The sequence below is a fragment of the Rhamphochromis longiceps genome, linkage group LG23 (assembly GCF_057381845.1).
Source record: "Rhamphochromis longiceps isolate RC_006_pf linkage group LG23, R_longiceps_female_GT1.1, whole genome shotgun sequence".
Lineage (NCBI taxonomy): Eukaryota > Metazoa > Chordata > Actinopteri > Cichliformes > Cichlidae > Rhamphochromis > Rhamphochromis longiceps.
In genome coordinates, this window is record NC_140578.1 from 21,945,914 (window position 1) to 21,965,221 (window position 19,308).

Consider the following 19,308-nt stretch of genomic DNA (forward strand, 5'->3'; position numbering starts at 1 on the left):
ACAATATGAAAAACTGCTTCCACTTGGCATACAAAAATATGATTTGTTTGTCTTACATTTTGCCTTAAGCAAATTAAAAATTTGTTTAGTGTCTTCTGTGCAACAAAGCCTGGGCTTTATTGTGTGAGGAAAACTGTGAAACTAATCTTATGTTTGTGATTAGTTTTATGTTATCATACAAAAATATGACTTGTTTGTCTGATGTAAGGCCAAGCAACACTTGCATTTTGCCTTAAAGCAAATGAAAACTTTGTTCGGTATTTTCAGTCCAGGAAATCCCAGTGAACCTCCGACAATGTGAACCTCTGCAAATAATCTTATGTTTATGATTGTTTTTGGTTTTTTTGCTTTGTTTGTTAGCAGAAAATATGGATGGCTCTGCATGAACTCTTTACAGGATGAGAGGCCACTCATCTCCCAGACTACACAAGACAATAGACACCCAGGTTAAGTTCATTATGCTCCTCTCCTATATCTCTCCCCCGCCTGCAGAGTGAACTCCTGGAGACCAGAGGACTTCTTCAAGGATGTAACAGCCTCCCCTCGAGTTGAAGAGCCCCCCAGTTGGCTCCTCACGCCAGGGCTGAGCCCCCATGCACCCACCCGCCCACAACCTCGGCGACACAGCAGAATGCTCGCCACAGGCCCACCCAGGGGCAGCTAGATCAGTAACCTTTCGTCTGTCAGCACAGACCCTCCCCCAGCCCCGCTGCATGCAGCCATGAGGAAACCATCATCTAAGAGCCACCAGAGCCCGTAACCAGGTCGTGACCACAACCCCAGGTTGAGCCCGCCAAGGAAGATGTTTCTAGGGCATCCTCCGACGCCCCAAGCCTGTCCCTGCTGTTTCCGTTTTTTTTTTAGTTTTTTTTTTTTTACCTCAAACAACTATCAACCTCAGATGAGAAAAATGAAACTAATCTTGATTTTCATCTTTAATGATCCAGAACCAGATATCCTGTAAGGACCAAGTTCATCCATTATTTAAATAAAAGACCCCTGCAGACTACTTAATTGGGTTCTTAATTTGTTTCTTTTTTCTAATTTTAGAAGATCAGATGAGGTGTCAATGCATACTAATACAGAAATACAGAACGTGAAAATGTTCACAAACAAGCACCAGACATAAGATAAGATAAGATAAGATAAGATAACCTTTATTAGTCCCACACGTGGGAAATTTGTTTTGTCACAGCAGGAAGTGGACAGTGCAAAAGTTATGAGGCAAAAATTAGAATACAATAAGAATAAATACAGTACACAACTGTACAGAATAGAATAAAATAAAATACTATATACAGTAGAATAAAATAAATATACAATAAGATAAAAATAGAATACAAATACAAATACTATATACAACTGAGTAAAAATACAACGATGACAGAAAGGATTATTGCACTTAGTATTATTGCATATGTATGGATGTGTGTGCTTGATCAGTTAAAGTCTTTATTATGGAGTCTGACAGCAGTGGGGAGGAAAGACCCGCGAAATCTCTCCGTCCCACACCGTGGGTGCCGCAGTCTCCCACTGAAGGAGCTGCTCAGTGCTGTCACAGTCTGCTGCATGGGGTGGGAGATGTTGTCCATCAGGGATGACAGCTTAGCCGCCGTTCTCCTGTCACTCACCACCTCCACTGGGTCCAGAGGGCATCCTAGAACAGAACTGGCCCTTCGGATCACCCTGTTCAGTCTCTTCCTGTCCCCAGCAGAGATGCTGCCGCCCCAGCAGACCAAAATGGTCATTCAAGTTTAGATCCACTTCAGAATTCAAAAAATCTTGCTTGTTTACTTTCTTATGACGAATTAATCACACTGTATTTGTTAGATTCTTGTTGCAATTCTACTCACAAGAGGACAATATAAACATGAATTGACCAAAGCTAAAATACAAATGAACAGCACGTGTGATTTGTCACATGGCTGCTAAATACTATAGGTTCAGTGAAGGGAAGGGCCGCCTCAATGCAAATATTTTGTGACAAATACGAAAGGCTCACAGCTTTGACAAGTACCATCCCTCCTCTTTTAACCTTTATCATTAGAGCAAAATACTTTAAAACAAGTAAACAATGGATCTATTCTTCATGTGCATCCTGCTGAGCTTCTCTGGAATTTTTACCAAGTATGTTTATATTGAAGATGAAAAGAATTGGCAGGATGCTCTGACACACTGTCGGCAGCAATACACAGACCTGGCTCCTGTCAGTAATGAACAGGATAATCTCAAACTTCAGCAGCTCTCTGGTATTCTCAATAGTACATCCTGGCCATGTATCTGGATAGGAGCGGAAAGAAATTGCTCCAACAGGGAGCAATGGCTGTGGTCAGGGGGTGGAGTGACTACCACATGTTTCTGGTCACCAGGTGAGCCTAACGACTGTTTCGGTGTTGAAGACAGTGGCTGTCTGCAGAAAAACGGGTGGAATGATGCAAACTCACAGGAACACAAAGCATTCTTCTGCTACCGCGCAGTAGTAGTGGAGGAGCAAAAGACTTGGGAGGAAGCTCTAGAGTACTGCAGGGAGCACCACGATGACCTGGCCAGTGTGGCATCTGAGACCGAGATGCTGCTTATCCAGAGAGAACTGAAAAAACATAATCCCGCTGAACATGTCTGGATTGGTTTGCATTTCTTCTCTCTGGTTGGACAGGCAGGCTGGCTGTGGGTGGATAGGCAGGAGATGGACTACGAGGCCTGGGATGAAGGGGGGAAACCAGCATGTCCTGATCCCAGGATGGAGTGTGCAGCCATACAGGTGACAGAAGGGACTGAGGGTGTTTGGGGGGCTCATGACTGTGAAGAGAAACTTAATTTTGTTTGCTACTGAGGAAATATGCTTTGCAAAATCAATTTTAAATATTCATTTTTGTTACTATAGTTGCTTGGTAGTGTCCTTTGTTCATTGTTCATTTTGCTCCTTGATGTGAATTTCTTGACAGAACTCTGGTAGCATTGGAGTTCAACTCTGTAAAATGAAATAATAACAATATTTTTTTTAATGTGATGCCGTTTGAGATTATCCTTTTGTTTGCATGCAGAGTGAACCCACACAATTTGCAGTGACCATAGTTGTGTGAAACTCTGCTTCTCAAAGAGATTGAATTCCTCCGGCTCTACTTTATCCAAAAGTAAAATAAAAAAAACTGGATGTTAAATAATACAGAGGTTTAAAACAACGCGTTAACGAGCTAACCGTGCTAACACGTTGACGCTGTGCAGCCCCACGCACGTGGCGATCCACGATAACTTGCTAACGGAGATTGTCCTCATTAATGCGGTTATGGCGTTAATGTCATGCTGACAGCACTAATAATTATATGTATAGCTAGGTATGTAGTCTATTCAATCTGACTTATCAATATAATGAATGAGCAATGTACTCTAATCAATTAAATTCTTTTAATGCCTATATTTTTTTGGCATGATTCACCTTTGACCCTGGCAAACTTCCATTTTTTATCTACTGCAGAATATTTTTAAGGGGTTATCTGCTTTAAAAAGCCAGGCCTGGAAAATCTCAGTCATGTTTTTCTGTGTTTTATCCTCAGCTACTTTGACATAAAAGGATCTGCTGTGATGCTTGCACATCTGGCAAAGTGTCAGCTTTGTTTATAAAATATGTAATGATAAATGATCAGAATTATTATATTTCTGACTGTCTGAGTCAAAATTGAATCGAAATTGAATTGAGAATCGAATCGAATCTGGACCATCGGAATCAAGTCAGTTATAGAAATAAGTGACAATATCTAGCCCTATTTATAATGTCTGTTTAAATGCTTGTCTGTGATTATTTTCATGTTGCCTCGAAATACAATATCTCCCTCTGCTGTTACATAAAACTTCTGCATGTGTGTACATGGAGAAGTAAAGTGTAAAATGGACACTCACTTGTCTATTACATATTTTGCAGTGATTCTCGGGTTAACTAAGTGAGACATACAGAAAAATATATTAACATGTGGTGGATTTAATGGATGATCATGTTAAAGTACAACATAGAAAAGAAGATAATGTAATCATTGTAATGAATGACTGAAGTTTGCTTCAAACCATTTGAATAAAGGTTACACAGAGAGAGAGCGCAGAAGGGTGAGGCTTAGTATAGAAATACACAGTCAAATCATACAGTGTGGACATCAAGGAGGGGAGGAGAGAGAAGAAAAAGAACGATACAAACACCATGCCAACAAAATGAGTTGTTGTTCCTCTAGTTTTCTGTGATGGGCAGAGAACTTCAGAAGATCTAGCCTTGGGAGTTCATTGTGGGAAATTACAGCAAAAATGCCAGAGGATAAACCACCGCTGAAAAATTATAATTATAATGGAATACTGATAATAACATCCGTGCATATGCATGTACACACCTGTGCATTCATACATGTGTATGCCAAAATAAAAATAAATAAATGGGTATGCATCTGTGTATAGTTAAAAAATTAATTAAATCAGATAATCAAATGCCAATATTAGTAAACAAAACTGGAAGAAATTTGCTGAAGGAAGGATAGAAAAAAATAAATACATCACAAAAGGATGAAAGAAAAGAAAAGAAAAGGGAAGGTGCAGCTCATAGAACACAAAAGAGCTGCTAGAGGTAGCACTGTCAGAAATGATAGTCCTATGTGTTTGCTGACTTCTAACATTTGGCACCATCTTTATTTTCTTTAGACTGTGATCAGCTAGCTATGAGTTGCCCCCAGGCTTTAGCACAACCACCAGATTCTGGGAAGAGAGTCTATTTACCGTATTAGTGATGGGATTTCCGGCTCTTTTTAGAGAACCGTCTCTTTCGGCTCCCAACCGGCTCTTCAGGTCGTTTTGTTGCTTTAATTAATTTATTATTAACAACAATATAAAATTATGCACAAAAGGAATTACTAATGTAAAAAACAAACAAACAGTGGTTTTATTTATAAATGTTTATATATAAATATATATGGTGGCCCCTAGAGAGAAAGCACGTACAAACTCCAAAACACCTTTCTAGAGTTAACTGAACTTCCAAAGCAGAGCTACCTAGATCACTTAAATTACACAATTAAAAGCATATGTGTATTGTTCGTGTATTTATACACAAACACTCGTATATATTCAAATAATTAAAAAAAATGTTCATTTACCTGGTACCACCACACATCAAATCTGGTACTTCCTGGCTTGTGTAGCCACTAAGTAACAAAAGCTCAACACTGCCCCTAGCATCTTGGAGCACTTCTGTTGCGTTTTGTATGTGTTTTGGAGTTTGTACGTGCTTCTGAGTTTTTACGTGCTTTGTCTCTAGGGGCCACCGTAAATATACTGTTATTTATTCACTCCACATAAAAAGTAATAAATCAATCATATAATACAAAAAACAACTATTTACATTTCATCTTTTAGCTAATTACATTTTCAGCTTTTTCCTTCTAAACAAATTTAAAGTGAAACAACACAAAACACTACTACCGCCCCTCCACCCAGCGCAAGCACAAGGCTTGTGTGCGGAGTGAAGTGGAAAAAAAAGTGCAAGAGAGAGGGTGAAAGAAAGGGAAAAAAAAACACGGCTCCCAATAGGTAGCCGGCTCGTGTCGTTCACTTCAAAGATCCGGCTCTAAGAGCCATTTCGTTCACGACCGACACATCGCTATACCGTATTTTCCAGACTATAAGGCAGGCACGTGCGGGGGGGTGGCTAGAGGGGCTTGAGCACACGCCCCTTTCCTGACGGGTGCCCAAAGTGCCCTTTTGTTGAGGCAACTTTTAAAAAAAAATTTTTTTTTTTTTTTTAATGTGTGTGCATGCGGAGTCCTGTCTGTGCCCCTCAACAATAATATTTAACTATTAATCACAGTTTTGCTAAATGAAAGGATCTGGCTTGCATCAGTCACATGATCACATTTAACCAATGATCGCCCTTGACAGCAGAACGCGCTGGTTACGAGCCGGGAACGAGCTCACAAAGAGCACGTGCATTTTTGGTGGTCCGGAGCTGTAAGAGGAAACACAAGTTAATTCAGAGACACAGACTGATGCGACAAAACCAGTAAGTAGGTGTACAGCGTACACTGTAGTGTATAGTACCCAGGAATATTAGCTTATTACGTACACGTTGGTAAGTTGTCTTGTTGCAACTGACGAACTGAAACAAATGAGCGTACTGTGTGTGCAACAGCGTGACAAACATTACCTGTCCTTTTATTAACTGCACAAGTAGTGCTGGTCATAGCTGCTGGCTACCTGTGTAAGGCTGTCATGGGTCTGTAGCTCTGTCACCGTTTTAGGGAACATATTTAGTTTTAAGGTAAGTTTCCGGGCTTTTCCTGCCTTTCTGGAGGGATTATATTTCACAAAAAATGATCTAATATGCATGTCCACATAATTATGCATTATTATAATTATAATATTTTTTTAAAAAAACACGCTGTATTTTAAAGAACATACATTAAGCGGTAAATGGCCTGTATTTGTATAGCGCTTTACTAGTCCCTAAGGACCCCAAAGCGCTTTACACATCCAGTCATCCACCCATTCATACACAGGTGATGTATGTATTAATGCACTTTATAATACGGTGCACCTTATGTATGAAAACAGACCTGTTCATCGACAGTGCACCTTATAATCCAGTGTGCTTTATGGTCTGAAAAAACCGGTAAATGGCAGCCAGATTACTCTCTTCTTAGTACAGAAAACACTGGACCGTGGAGTTACATAGTTGGTAGTTTTCTGCTCTCTCTCATTGTCAGAGGAGTCTTGCTGGAGATGGGAACATTCTGAAGAAGTCCTCAATCCTGTTGACATGCCTTCTTCAATGGAAGCTGAGTCTAGGGAAAGTGGCAGCAGAGAGAGAGATATCTGTTCTCTAGTCAAAGTCAAAGTCAACTTTATTTGTCAATTCTGCCACATGTACAGGACATACAGAGAATAGAAATTTCGTTACTCTCAAACCCTAGATGAAATAGCAATGAACATTTAAATATAAGAGAGTGATTAAAAAATGCAAATAAAATAATTAAAAAGTAAAAATTTAAATAAATACAATACAAATTAACAAGAAAGCTATACAATATACAATATACAGTATTCAGGTAAGGGTAAATGACAATGAGTGTAAACCAGGCAGAGTAGTGCAAATAGGCAAATAGTGCAAATGGAGATTTAGTAATGTACAGTAAGAGATAGTATAACAACAAAGTCTTATGAGGTAGTGGCAGTCCAATGCTCCACAAAGTGACTGGTAACTGGTGCAGGCCAGTGAGTGAGTCAGAGTGTGTGTGTGTGTGTGTGTGTGTGTGTGTGTGTGTGTGTGTGTGTGTGTGTGTGTGTGTGTGTGTGTGTGACAGAGTTCAGTGAGACCATGGAGGAGCGCTGACCCTATGACCTGAACCTGTTAAGGAGCAGACAATGGATATGAGAAGAGGGTTTGTTAGTTTCTCTCTCTGACCACTGCAGGGTGCTGATCACTCACTTATATTTTCATGTTTTTGTTTTCACTTCCTTTTAACATCAGCAGAGTGGGTGCTTTGCATTTTGCATTTCCTCGAGACACCAGTTGCATCTCTTCCTTATATCTAAACTCCAGCCAGTAAACATTTAATTGAGTGGAAGGTGAAGGCATATCTACACAAATTTTTTAACAAGTATACATGGATTTTATATTGCTGTCATATTCCTATTGACGAACACAGGAACTACCCAAAATTACAAAAATACAGAATAAAATTTCTTTTAAGTCCAGTTCTGTGGTTGTAAATGGCCCTGCCTGCCTTTCTTTTAGTTAACATGGAACTTTTATAAGTTAGGAATGATAATAAGATAGGAAACAATTAAAATAACAAATTAAAATTTTCGCAAGTGCAAAATTTGTTTTTCTGTGCTGAAATATTAAAACAGTCTCTAAGGAGTGCAGCACAGGAACAAAATGTTAATTTGGGGGGAAATTTCTAACAAAACTGTTCTGGTCTTTGACGTGTGTGTTCACATTGGAATCAACTGTGTGAAGTGCAGACCACTAACCATAATAGAGACCCATGGTGCTTCTTGTCATGACATGTTTCTGTAGGAAATTTGTTTGCATTCCACTTGACCCACTCTAGATTCATGCTACCAGACACTTACTACTGTCAAATGTTTTCTAAGCCAGTGTATCATTTAAGGTTTCGCAGAAGCCATTTCTCTCTCCTGTGGTGGTGGTTCTGCCTCACAGGAAATACAAGAATGTTGTCCCCACTGACTGAAATCACGGGCTGTTCTGTCTGCTGCAGGCATGCTAGTTTACTTGACATTTTCTATGGTGCTTCATTGTAGTATCTTGTTTTTCTTTTCAACGCTCCACATCTGCTTTGATGGCATATCTTTAATGAATGCACTATGAGGCCAGCTTCTATAATATTAGGGGATCATTTTGGGGCTTTAAAGCACGTTTGTAGCACTTGCATTTGCGAGCCCAACTGGATCATTGACCATAGGGTAAATCCTTGGGCAGTTTGCCATCAAGCATCATGACCACAACACAGCTGAGCAGTCAGGGCCATTGGATACACTGTTGGCTTTCCTACACAGGACAAAACTTCAGTGTTAGAGAGCTTGTCTTTCCAAGTGACTGAAAACAAATGATGCTGCTGCATTTGGTCAAACTGCCCAAGCTTCTGGTATGAGCACTGTCCGAATTCGAAAATGCTGAGCAATGGAACAAACAAACAGAGGCCCAGAAGAGTGCAGTCAAACAATGATTTATTGAGTACATGCGTGGGAAGATGTATACTGCAACACCAGCATCGATCTTCACCGAACAGCTCAATTGAGAATGGTTTTATTCATGTCAGGGTTCAACCCCTTCTGCGTCACAAATGAACATAATATGCATCAGTTACAGTAACTAATCAATTAATCGACTCTTTTAATGAGCAGAACATGCAAATGTGTATACAATGATTATAGCTGCACCTGTAATAAAAAGGTTAATATGATACCAGTAGCTTTAATAAACTGTTTAATGCAATGTTAATGATAAAGAATATATGGTAGCAGTAAAATAATTTCTGTATCTCCACAGCACCATGTCACAAAACCCTATATGAGAAATAATATGAACACAGCTCTGTAAACCTTGCACTTCAGTAGACACTTGGTAGTTGAATATTTTATGATCGGACAGGATCTGAAGCAAACCAGAAGCAAAGCAATATTTCCTGACATGAAACTTGGTTTCCGGATCAATGGAGGTGATAGATGTATTTGTGCTTTCTAACTAGCAAAACAGCATTAAGTTGAGTGTTAGAAATACAGATGACTGGATCTCCGTACAGGAAGTGAGATGATGGCTGGTATAACCAAAGTGTTTTTGCTGCCCTAGTAAAACAGCTGGTGACCTTCTGCAGTTCATAGAAAGAACAGCAAGAGCACAATAATCTTCAAACTGTACTTCATGGGTTACTATTTCCCTGATTGTGGTACTTGAGCTGATTCTTACAAGACTGAGAATATTTGATTGTTTTCACAAATGATTTGCACAAAGGTTCTATTCTTTTCTTCTGTTAAAACAAAACATCATGTGTTTATTTATTATTTTTAATTAATTTAGTTTTTAGCTATTTTAGTGTCTTGAGAAAAAAAGAAAAGAAAAAAACTAACGACAAACAAACAATAAAACCCGCCAATATCAAATCTATTGTTATTGTTAAGCCACAGTGTTATTGCTTTTCTGCATTCGTTTATGGCATACAAGTGCTTAGCAATAACACTGTGCCTTTATAATATTTACATTTATGCTAATCACTGATGATGTTTTAAAATGTATTAGTTTGTGTTTACCTGGAAACAAAATAAATAGGTTTCACATTTGTATTTACGTCATCTGTATGCATGTGTGCAGGTAAATAAATTCAGGAACATATTTTCCTTGCTTTCAGTCTTGTGTTTCTGTGTCCATAACACTTTGTTTTCGTGTATTTCATTGTTATAAATATTCTATTTCAGAGCTGTGTTCTTCATTGTTTTTAATGAATTAGCACAATCATAACACCAAGTTGACATATCTATCTTTCCATCCATCAGTCTAATGAGATCCGAAATTTATGTCTTGCCCTGGAGATCAGGTTTTTTGATGGGAACTTGACTCGTTATTCTATTGTGTTTAAGTTATTTGCACATTATTCTGATTGCAGAAACAAAGCCATGTTTGTCCTTTGACTTTGTTAAAGCCGGTTATTCTTGTGCCGTGTCTGTAGCTGCTGAGCTGTATACAGAGACTCTTGAGTACCTGAAGTTCTTCCTTTTTTATGTGTTCAAGTGACCTTAGTATCTTAGTAACCAACCTTTTTCATATATGAGCTTGGTTCAGACAATATACTGTAAATTTATTTATATTATTTTGAATATCTATATGATTGTTACATTTTGTTTTTCCTTCTTTTATCAGGTTTCTGTGAAAATATGGCTCATTGAAAAAAGTCCTCATCTAGTAATGCAAAAAATTGAGCCACTCGGTCTGCTGAGACCTGGTTTGGACGAAATGGTTGTTGTACTTTAAACAAATCAATAATTTGTTTAGCATGCTCTGTTCCAGTAGATTACATCTGTTTACATCTGCTCTGGGTTTCCACTCATCATACCTTGTTTTTAAATCTAGGAGTCCGCCAAAGGTCACCATCAACAAAATCACCGAAGCATGTCAACCTTGTTAAGAGACATTTTTGTGAGTGGTTTTTTTTTTGTAATTATAAATGAAGGTAATTTACTTTGCTTAGAGTCTTTTGTAACTGCAGGCGATGCCATAGGTCATTTGGCATTCACTTCCATATTAACCAGAAAAGCAAGAAAAATGACCTGAATCTAAAAATCTACTTAAAGTAAAATTTCTTGAAGAAACAATTAGGCTAAACATTTAATTTATGTTTAATCATCAAGTAATCTTTATTTCCTAATATTATGTGCACACATTTACAAACTTGTTTGCCTGCATTTTGACTAGAAGTTTTTATACCTGCTGCAGTGTAGAGAACAATGAACTGTTTTCATCATTTTTTCAGTCAGCTGATTTCAAAAGAAAATACATGTTATTTAAAAAAAATGGTAATAAAGTAAAAGGAAACAGCAACTGTGCAACAGCTGTACTGGATGCTGACTGATTCAGTGAATGAAAGTACTGCCCTATGCAAATACGTTTTGACAGACAAACATAAAAAGTCAAAGCTCCAGCAGATATCATCAAACCTCTCTGTATCTTTGTTGCTCTTGAGAACTCTTTGAAGCAAGACAGCAATGAATCCAATTTTTCCCTGCATCCTGCTCCTGCTGAGCTTGTCTGGAACTTTTACCAAGTATGTTTACATTGAGGAGAAATACAGCTGGAAAGAGGCTTTAGATTACTGTTGCCAGCACCATACAGACCTGGCTCCTGTTAATAATGAGCGCGACATCCACATACTTCAGGAGCTCTCCGGTGGCACAACTGAAAAGATCTGGATAGGACTGATAAGGAGGTCCTCAGACAAAAACAAATGGTTGTGGTCAGGAGGTGGAGAGGTGTCCAGGTTTTTCTGGGAAATTAAACAACCTGACAATAAGAGTAATGACAATTATGGCTATACTGAGAAAAACAGGTGGCATGATTCAGACGGAGGTGGTAAGGAACACTTTTTCTGCTACTGGCCAGTGGTGGCAACTAAAAAAAAAACTTGGGAGGAAGCACTAAAGTACTGCAGGGAGCACCATAACGACCTGGCCAGTGTGGCATCAGAGACCGAGATGATGCTGATCCAGAAAGAGCTGAAGAAACATAACACCACTGAACATGTCTGGATTGGCTTGCGCTTCTTGTCCAGAGAGTGGCTGTGGGTGGACAAACAAGAGATGGGCTACGAGGCCTGGGGTGATGGGGGAAAACCATTGTGTCCGCACCCCAAGATGAAGTGTGGAGCCCTACAAGTGACAGGAGGGACTCAAGGTGTTTGGGAGGCGCATGATTGTGTGGAGAGACTCAATTTTATTTGCTACTGAAGTTGTTTACTTTGCAAAATGAATTTTAATAACATTTTTGTTTATTGTAGTTAGTACAGTTTGGTTATTTATATCGCCTGTTTCATTTCTATCCTGTCAAAAAATTATGTAAGCTAGATTTTTTTTTGAAAGAATTCTATTTCAACTTTTTGTTTTGATATGTAAATAAAAAATGTCTATGTTGATTAAATCAAAAACAAGCAAAACAAAAAGAAAAATTTAATTGTTATTTCTCCTGCAGCAATATCAAAGTTCATTTATACTCAGTTGTAAAAATGTGTCTGTTTAAATGTTAATTGTGCAGCATAACTGTTGAAAATATAGTTAGACCCAAGTACTGGGACCATGTTAGCTTGGATATTTATCATATTTTAATCTCTGGTGTATTTTTTCCTATTTCTGTCTTATCAAGTTAAACAATCTTAAGCTTATTAAAAGTAAAAATAAATCTCTTTTATTCGTTTCCTCGAGAAATAATATTTTTTGTTACCTTTGTTTGGGACCCTGGAAGAAGGAAACATCAGGAAATGCAAAGAAATCAACAGGCAGATGATTTTAGTAACCATTTTTTTTCTTGTGTTTTTAAAGTGTTTAAACGTTTTTCTGTCTGGTTAAAATTTACAGATACAGTGTTTTTTAAATGTTTTGAGCCACCTCACATTTCTTTATATTTTACATTATATTTTAGGAAATGGGAAGTAGGTGCAGGAATTTATTGAACCAAACACCTGTGTTTGCACAGATGTGAACAGCAGCTACCTATACAAAAGCACTTGTTTCATTTATGCCATGTAGTCAGCATCTTAGGGATCTGATAGCAATAATTTAATGATTAAATTCAGACCATTAGCACACAACATATACAATAAAAATTTGACTTTTCCAATCTATAAGAGTCTGCAATTTGAGCATCTTTTATTAATTTACTTTAAGAGCTGTCTCTGCCAGTGAAAGCTAATCTGAACTTTTGTCTCATTATTATTATTGGCATAGTTATTAATATTATAGTTATGATTATAGTCTCCAGCGTTTTCAGCCCAGGGGCACTCCCAAGATTTGCTGGTTCCCCCAGTGCCCCACCTCCTGGCAAAATAATTTAAAGAAATGTGAGCACAAGAGAGAGGAAGTCACCCTACTATGAATTGAAAACATTAACTTCTTATTTCAAAAAGATTATTATGGATTTCTTATTCGGTTTTCATATGTACCCATTTTCAGTGATATCAGCTTTAACAGAAAAACATTAATTAGGGATATAATTCTTTTCTTTCTTTCGTTTTTGCTATATATTATAAGTAACCTATATTTGACAACAGCATAATAAAACTGGAAATTCTGTTTTCTGTGTGCCACCCCAATGTTTTAGTAACCCCCCCAAATGCCGCCCCCCCCCCCCCCCCCCCATGAAATAAAATTGTACACTACATTGGAGTAGAATGAAGCATGCACACGAAGTAATTTTGATTCGTTTATTATGTTTGTTCATGTGGGTCCCACTTTTCTTACTTTCTTTGTTCAGTTGCTTTATTATGAGTCACAGAAAGTGGAGTGTTGCCAAGGCACGTTAAGGCATGTCTGTTTAAATGCAAATACTTAAGAGGAATTGAGGTAGATAAATGATCTTTTTTGCCACCAAAGGATTACAGGGTAAACAAAGCCATGAAACAATTTGACATTCAAATAACACTGGAGGAAGAAAGGTGGGGACAGCTGGTGAATCTAAGGTCACACAAGCCTATCACGTTTCAACATTTACACAAAGTAGGCACATGGGAGTTTTGATTTTGAGTTGTTAAGAAAGAGGGCTTTGTTTTTCTACCCTGTAACACCACCAAGTCATTGTCTGTGAAGCTTCTCAGTCATCCAGGGCATTGTTTCTTCAGTTCAAGGGTCAAGTGGTGGAGAGTCCCAGATTTAAGCCCTGTGGATGTGTAACCTCAAGAGGAACAATGGACCCACTAATGATCCTCTACCTATTCACACAAGCCAAGGTGTGAAGACGGGTGAAGGTGACCTTGAACTGAAGAAGCTTCTTGGATGAGAGGTGAAACGTCTTCAAGCAACTTAAAGAAGTGCAGACACTTTTCTTTCCAAGCTCCTTAGACCACAAGTCATTGGTTCTGATATGTGGATGACACCTGGGTGGAAGTCAAATTTCAGGATGGACCACAATTCACTGATCACATTAACTAGTTAGACAAATACATCATGTCCACCAGGGAGGATAAGGAAAGTGGCAGGTTAGCCTTCTAAGACTGTGAGATTTCCATCAGTAATGGGGGACATTGAAAAATTGATGTGTACCATAAACCTACACATACGGAACAGTATTTAACCTCCTAGGACCTGGCGTCCAAATATGTGGACATCACATTTTGGGTTGTCTAGACCAAAATACGAGATTTTGCTCTACAAGGGCCTGATATCCACTTACGAGGACATTATACTGCCACTGTTCTATTGAAATTTAAAACAATTGTCCTATTTGAATCTCATTTTTCTCATAATCAAAAATCAGGTAAAAAAAAAATCTGGTAATTCTTTGTTTTTAAATTCATCAGGTCCCAAACAGCCACAAAAGCCAAGAGAAATTAAAAATGCATGCCATGAAAGAGTTCGGGTATTAGGAGGTTAAGGTTTGATCATCTGCTAGAGCACAAACTGGGTGTGATCAGGATGGTACAAAATAGAGCGAACAGGGAAGCAGAAGAACATCACATCAAGAAGGCTCTGAGTAAATGTGGTTATGCCAGCTGGACATTTGTCAAAGCTGGGAAGGCGGCTAAAAAAAGTTCCAGCCGATCCAGGAGAGAAGAACAACTGCTCCCTTAGCGACAAACATTAGTGATCCCTTATGTGTCAGGTAGAGATGGACCGATCCGATATTACGTATCGGTATCGGTCCGATACTGACCTAAATTACTGGATCGGATATCGGAGAGAAATAAAAAATGTAATCCGATCCGAAGTATCACAGAATCACTTCACAAAACATGCTACTTAGCGTAACCCAGCTCGGCGCATCGGAGCAGTATGTGTCACGTGATAGAGCAACTGTTGTCTGCGAGACCTGTCGGTGGTCTGTTGGAGCATTTGGAGCCTCGCTACATGCTTCCTAACCGCGGCATTTCATCTCAGCAAAAACTATCCCAGAGAAGTAAAACAAGTGTGTAAGTTCATCCCCGAATGTTTGCATAGTATTTCCACGTTAAGTTAACTGATATATTGAGCCACAGATGGACTGGCCATCGCAGTTCCATATTGAAGTGAAAAGGAAGCGATTTGTCTCGTACTTCAGTTAGAATTAAAAAGTAGACACAAAGCTGGAGTTATTCTGTCTTTGCTGCGCAGTTGCATCTTCTTCTCTCATTCACTCCCCCTCCCTCTCCTGTTATTACTTCAAACATGAAACTGATCAGCTGATCGGCTTTTCTGTCGCAAGTCCCGTCTTTCTTGTTTGTTTATCGCCCACTTTGCGCTGGGGGCCTCTGGATGTCTGGAGTTTTGATCTCCTCCATACCTGCTTCATACCCTGGAGGACGGGGCTGTGGCCCCCCCACACTCCCTAGCAGATCGTTACATGGAGAAACCTTTGGAATGCAAGCATGCTGATCCACACAGGTATGCACACAGGTGTACACACGGGTATTCACAGACGCGGACTTCAGCTTTCTTGGCTGCTGCCTCAAAGCACATTGTGCGCTGTCTATCTTGCGTGCTGCACAATATCGTTTATTATTTAGTATCTACTAGGGATGGCACGATACCACTTTTTTATATCCGATACCGATACCGATATCATAAATTTGGATATCTGCCGATACCGATATAAATCCGATATATCTATTTTTTAAACTGTTTTTGTATAAGTTCAAAGTCAAATTTAAAAAGACAAAGCACTAAAGCTATTCTCTTATACTTGCATGCAAGAAAAAGACTGCACCCAAAATATTGCTCACTTCAACAATGCATATCTCTTTATTTAAACTTTAGCACTGTTTAGCTGTCACCACTATCAAAATATCCATCCTGAAAGTGCGCAACATAATGCAGAACTTTAAATGTCGAAGTATTTAAAGTAACATTCATCAAAATAAAAGTGCAACATTATGCAGAACTTTAAATGTCGAAGTATTTAAAGTAACATTCATCAAAATAAAAGTGCAACATTATGCAGAACTTTAAATGTCGAAGTATTTAAAGTAACATTCATCAAAATAAAAGTGCAACATTATGCAGAACTTTAAATCTCGAAGTATTTAAAGTAACATTCATCAAAATAAAAGTGCAACATTATGCAGAACTTTAAATCTCGAAGTATTTAAAGTAACATTCATCAAAATAAAAGTGCAACATTATGCAGAACTTTAAATCTCGAAGTATTTAAAGTAACATTCATCAAAATAAAAGTGCAACATTATGCAGAACTTTAAATCTTGAAGTATTTAAAGTAAAATTCAAGTAAATAAAAGTGCAACTTTATACAAATTTCAAAACCCCTTTGGTACTGAAAAAAGGTGAAATTTTAGCAGAGCAAACAACATTCTTGTAATAATGCAGTTGTAACTTTTTTTTTTCACTTTAACATGAGAGGTAGGTTCTTCTTCAGAAAGATCAACATTTCAACCTTCTCAGCTGTCAGCCTGCTTCTCCTTTCATTAATGATAATGGAGGCTGTACTGAAGAGTCTCTCACTCTCAATACTTGTGGTAGGTGCACAGAGAAATTTAGCTGCTGTAGAAACCAGAGTGGGAAATCTAAGTTTGTTGGCTTGCCAGTACAGCAGTGGATTATCTGAGCGTTGAATGGTTGGCTCACTAAGGTAAGTTTGCACTTCAATACGTGCACTTGTCGTGGCTAACTGAGGAACAGGATCTTGAGTGTTTTCCTTCAGGATTTCATCAAAAACACTTTCAAGTCTGCTTTGGCTGGAAGATTCCACCCGTGGAGTCTTCTTTGCTGGCTCCAAGACTGCTGATGTCCCCTCTGCTGGCTCTGAGGAGTTTAATGTAGTTCTCAAAAACTCCATCTTCCTCACCTCTGCCATCAAAGCATCCTTAGCTTGTTTTGAGGTTTCTACACTCGTGAAGTACCTGAAATGAAAAAAGTCCAAACTTGAATATTAAACAATCATTAAATTTATCATTAGTAGCATTCAGCAGTGTGATTAAACTATCATTCCTCATTCTTGCTTTTTATTCCATGCCCATTATAAAGACCTCAACATACTTTGCTGTACTACTCTGAATCAGACAATACGTTATAATGCGCAATGGTGGTGTCCTGACTGAATGACAAGTCTATCACAACTAATCTAGAATGTCCTCACCATTTTCTGACACACTCTCTCTAATGCACTATCACTTATATACACACACACACACACACACACACACACACACACACACACACACACACACACACACACACAACAAGTTGATCTGTTAAAATAACATGAGTGAAGCCTTACATACCTGTCTTTATATCTTGGATCCAGCAGTGTTGCAACTGTGTATAGTGGCTCGGATTCCACGTCTCTGAAGCGTCTGTTAACTGCTTCGAGAAGAGTGCCTTTCATTTTCTTTATTCCATCGTCGGCCTCGTTTTCTCGGGAGAGCACGCGCTTAAGGACGCAGACAATAGGGATGACATCAGATGCAGATGAGGATGATGCGCTTACCTCCTTTGTTAACTCCTCAAAGGGAGCTAGAGCTGTCAGGACCTTTTCCAGTAACCCCCACTGCTGTGCACTAAGTGTGGCAGGCAGATCATACTCTGCAGAATACAGTGGGGCAAAAAAGTATTTAGTCAGCCACCGATTGTGCAAGTTCCCCCACCTAAAATGATGACAGAGGTCAGTAATTTGCACCAGAGGTACACTTCAACTGTGAGAGACAGAATGTGAAAAAAAAAAATCCATGAATCCACATGGTAGGATTTGTAAAGAATTTATTCGTAAATCAGGGTGGAAAATAAGTATTTGGTCAATAACAAAAATACAACTCAATACTTTGTAACATAACCTTTGTTGGCAATAACAGAGGTCAAACGTTTACTATAGGTCTTTACCAGGTTTGCACACACAGTAGCTGGTATTTTGGCTCATTCCTCCATGCAGATCTTCTCGAGAGCAGTGATGTTTTGGGGCTGTCGCCGAGCAACACGGACTTTCAACTCCCGCCACAGATTTTCTATGGGGTTGAGGTCTGGAGACTGGCTAGGCCACTCCAGGACTTTCAAATGCTTCTTACGGAGCCACTCCTTTGTTGCCCGGGCGGTGTGTTTTGGATCATTGTCATGTTGGAAGACCCAGCCTCGTTTCATCTTCAAAGTTCTCACTGATGGAAGGAGGTTTTGGCTCAAAATCTCACGATACATGGCCCCATTCATTCTGTCCTTAACACGGATCAGTCGTCCTGTCCCCTTGGCAGAAAAACAGCCCCATAGCATGATGTTTCCACCCCCATGCTTCACAGTAGGTATGGTGTTCTTGGGATGCAACTCAGTATTCTTCTTCCTCCAAACACGACGAGTTGAGTTTATACCAAAAAGTTCTACTTTGGTTTCATCTGACCACATGACATTCTCCCAATCCTCTGCTGTATCATCCATGTGCTCTCTGGCAAACTTCAGACGGGCCTGGACATGCACTGGCTTCAGCAGCGGAACACGTCTGGCACTGCGGGATTTGATTCCCTGCCGTTGTAGTGTGTTACTGATGGTGACCTTTGTTACTTTGGTCCCAGCTCTCTGCAGGTCATTCACCAGGTCCCCCCGTGTGGTTCTGGGATCTTTGCTCACCGTTCTCATGATCATTTTGACCCCACGGGATGAGATCTTGCGTGGAGCCCCAGATCGAGGGAGATTATCAGTGGTCTTGTATGTCTTCCATTTTCTGATGATTGCTCCCACAGTTGATTTTTTTCACACCAAGCTGCTTGCCTATTGTAGATTCACTCTTCCCAGTCTGGTGCAGGTCTACAATACTTTTCCTGGTGTCCTTCGAAAGCTCTTTGGTCTTGGCCATGGCGGAGTTTGGAGTCTGACTGTTTGAGGCTGTGGACAGGTGTCTTTTATACAGATGATGAGTTCAAACAGGTGCCATTCATACAGGTAACGAGTGGGGGACAGAAAAGTTTCTTACAGAAGACGTTACTGGTCTGTGAGAGCCAGAGATTTTCCTTGTTTGAGGTGACCAAATACTTATTTTCCACCCTGATTTACGAATAAATTCTTTACAAATCCTACCATGTGGACTCATGGATTTTTTTTTCACATTCTGTCTCTCACAGTTGAAGTGTACCTCTGGTGCAAATTACT

The 19,308-nt window shown here is 39.2% G+C and overlaps 3 protein-coding genes across 3 annotated transcripts; 2 read left to right on the forward strand and 1 right to left on the reverse strand.

The window, feature by feature from the left end:
• Positions 1-2,074: 2,074 nt before the first annotated feature.
• On the forward strand, positions 2,075-2,833 carry LOC146641921 (C-type lectin mannose-binding isoform-like). Its single transcript, XM_085397574.1, has one exon. It carries the CDS (start codon positions 2,075-2,077, stop codon positions 2,831-2,833), a length of 759 nt encoding a protein of 252 aa, XP_085253700.1.
• Positions 2,834-11,250: 8,417 nt separating this feature from the next.
• On the forward strand, positions 11,251-11,988 carry LOC146641922 (C-type mannose receptor 2-like). The gene has a single exon (XM_085397605.1). The coding sequence runs from the start codon at positions 11,251-11,253 to the stop codon at positions 11,986-11,988; it is 738 nt and encodes a 245-aa protein (XP_085253731.1).
• A 4,576-nt stretch (positions 11,989-16,564) lies between these two features.
• Positions 16,565-17,680, reverse strand: LOC146641923 (zinc finger BED domain-containing protein 4-like). The gene is made up of 2 exons (XM_085398258.1): positions 17,463-17,680; positions 16,565-17,081 (listed from the first exon to the last, which is right to left on the reverse strand). The coding sequence occupies exons 1-2, from the start codon at positions 17,564-17,566 to the stop codon at positions 16,565-16,567; spliced, it is 621 nt and encodes a 206-aa protein (XP_085254384.1). The 5' UTR covers positions 17,567-17,680.
• Between the last annotated feature and the right edge of the window lie 1,628 nt (positions 17,681-19,308).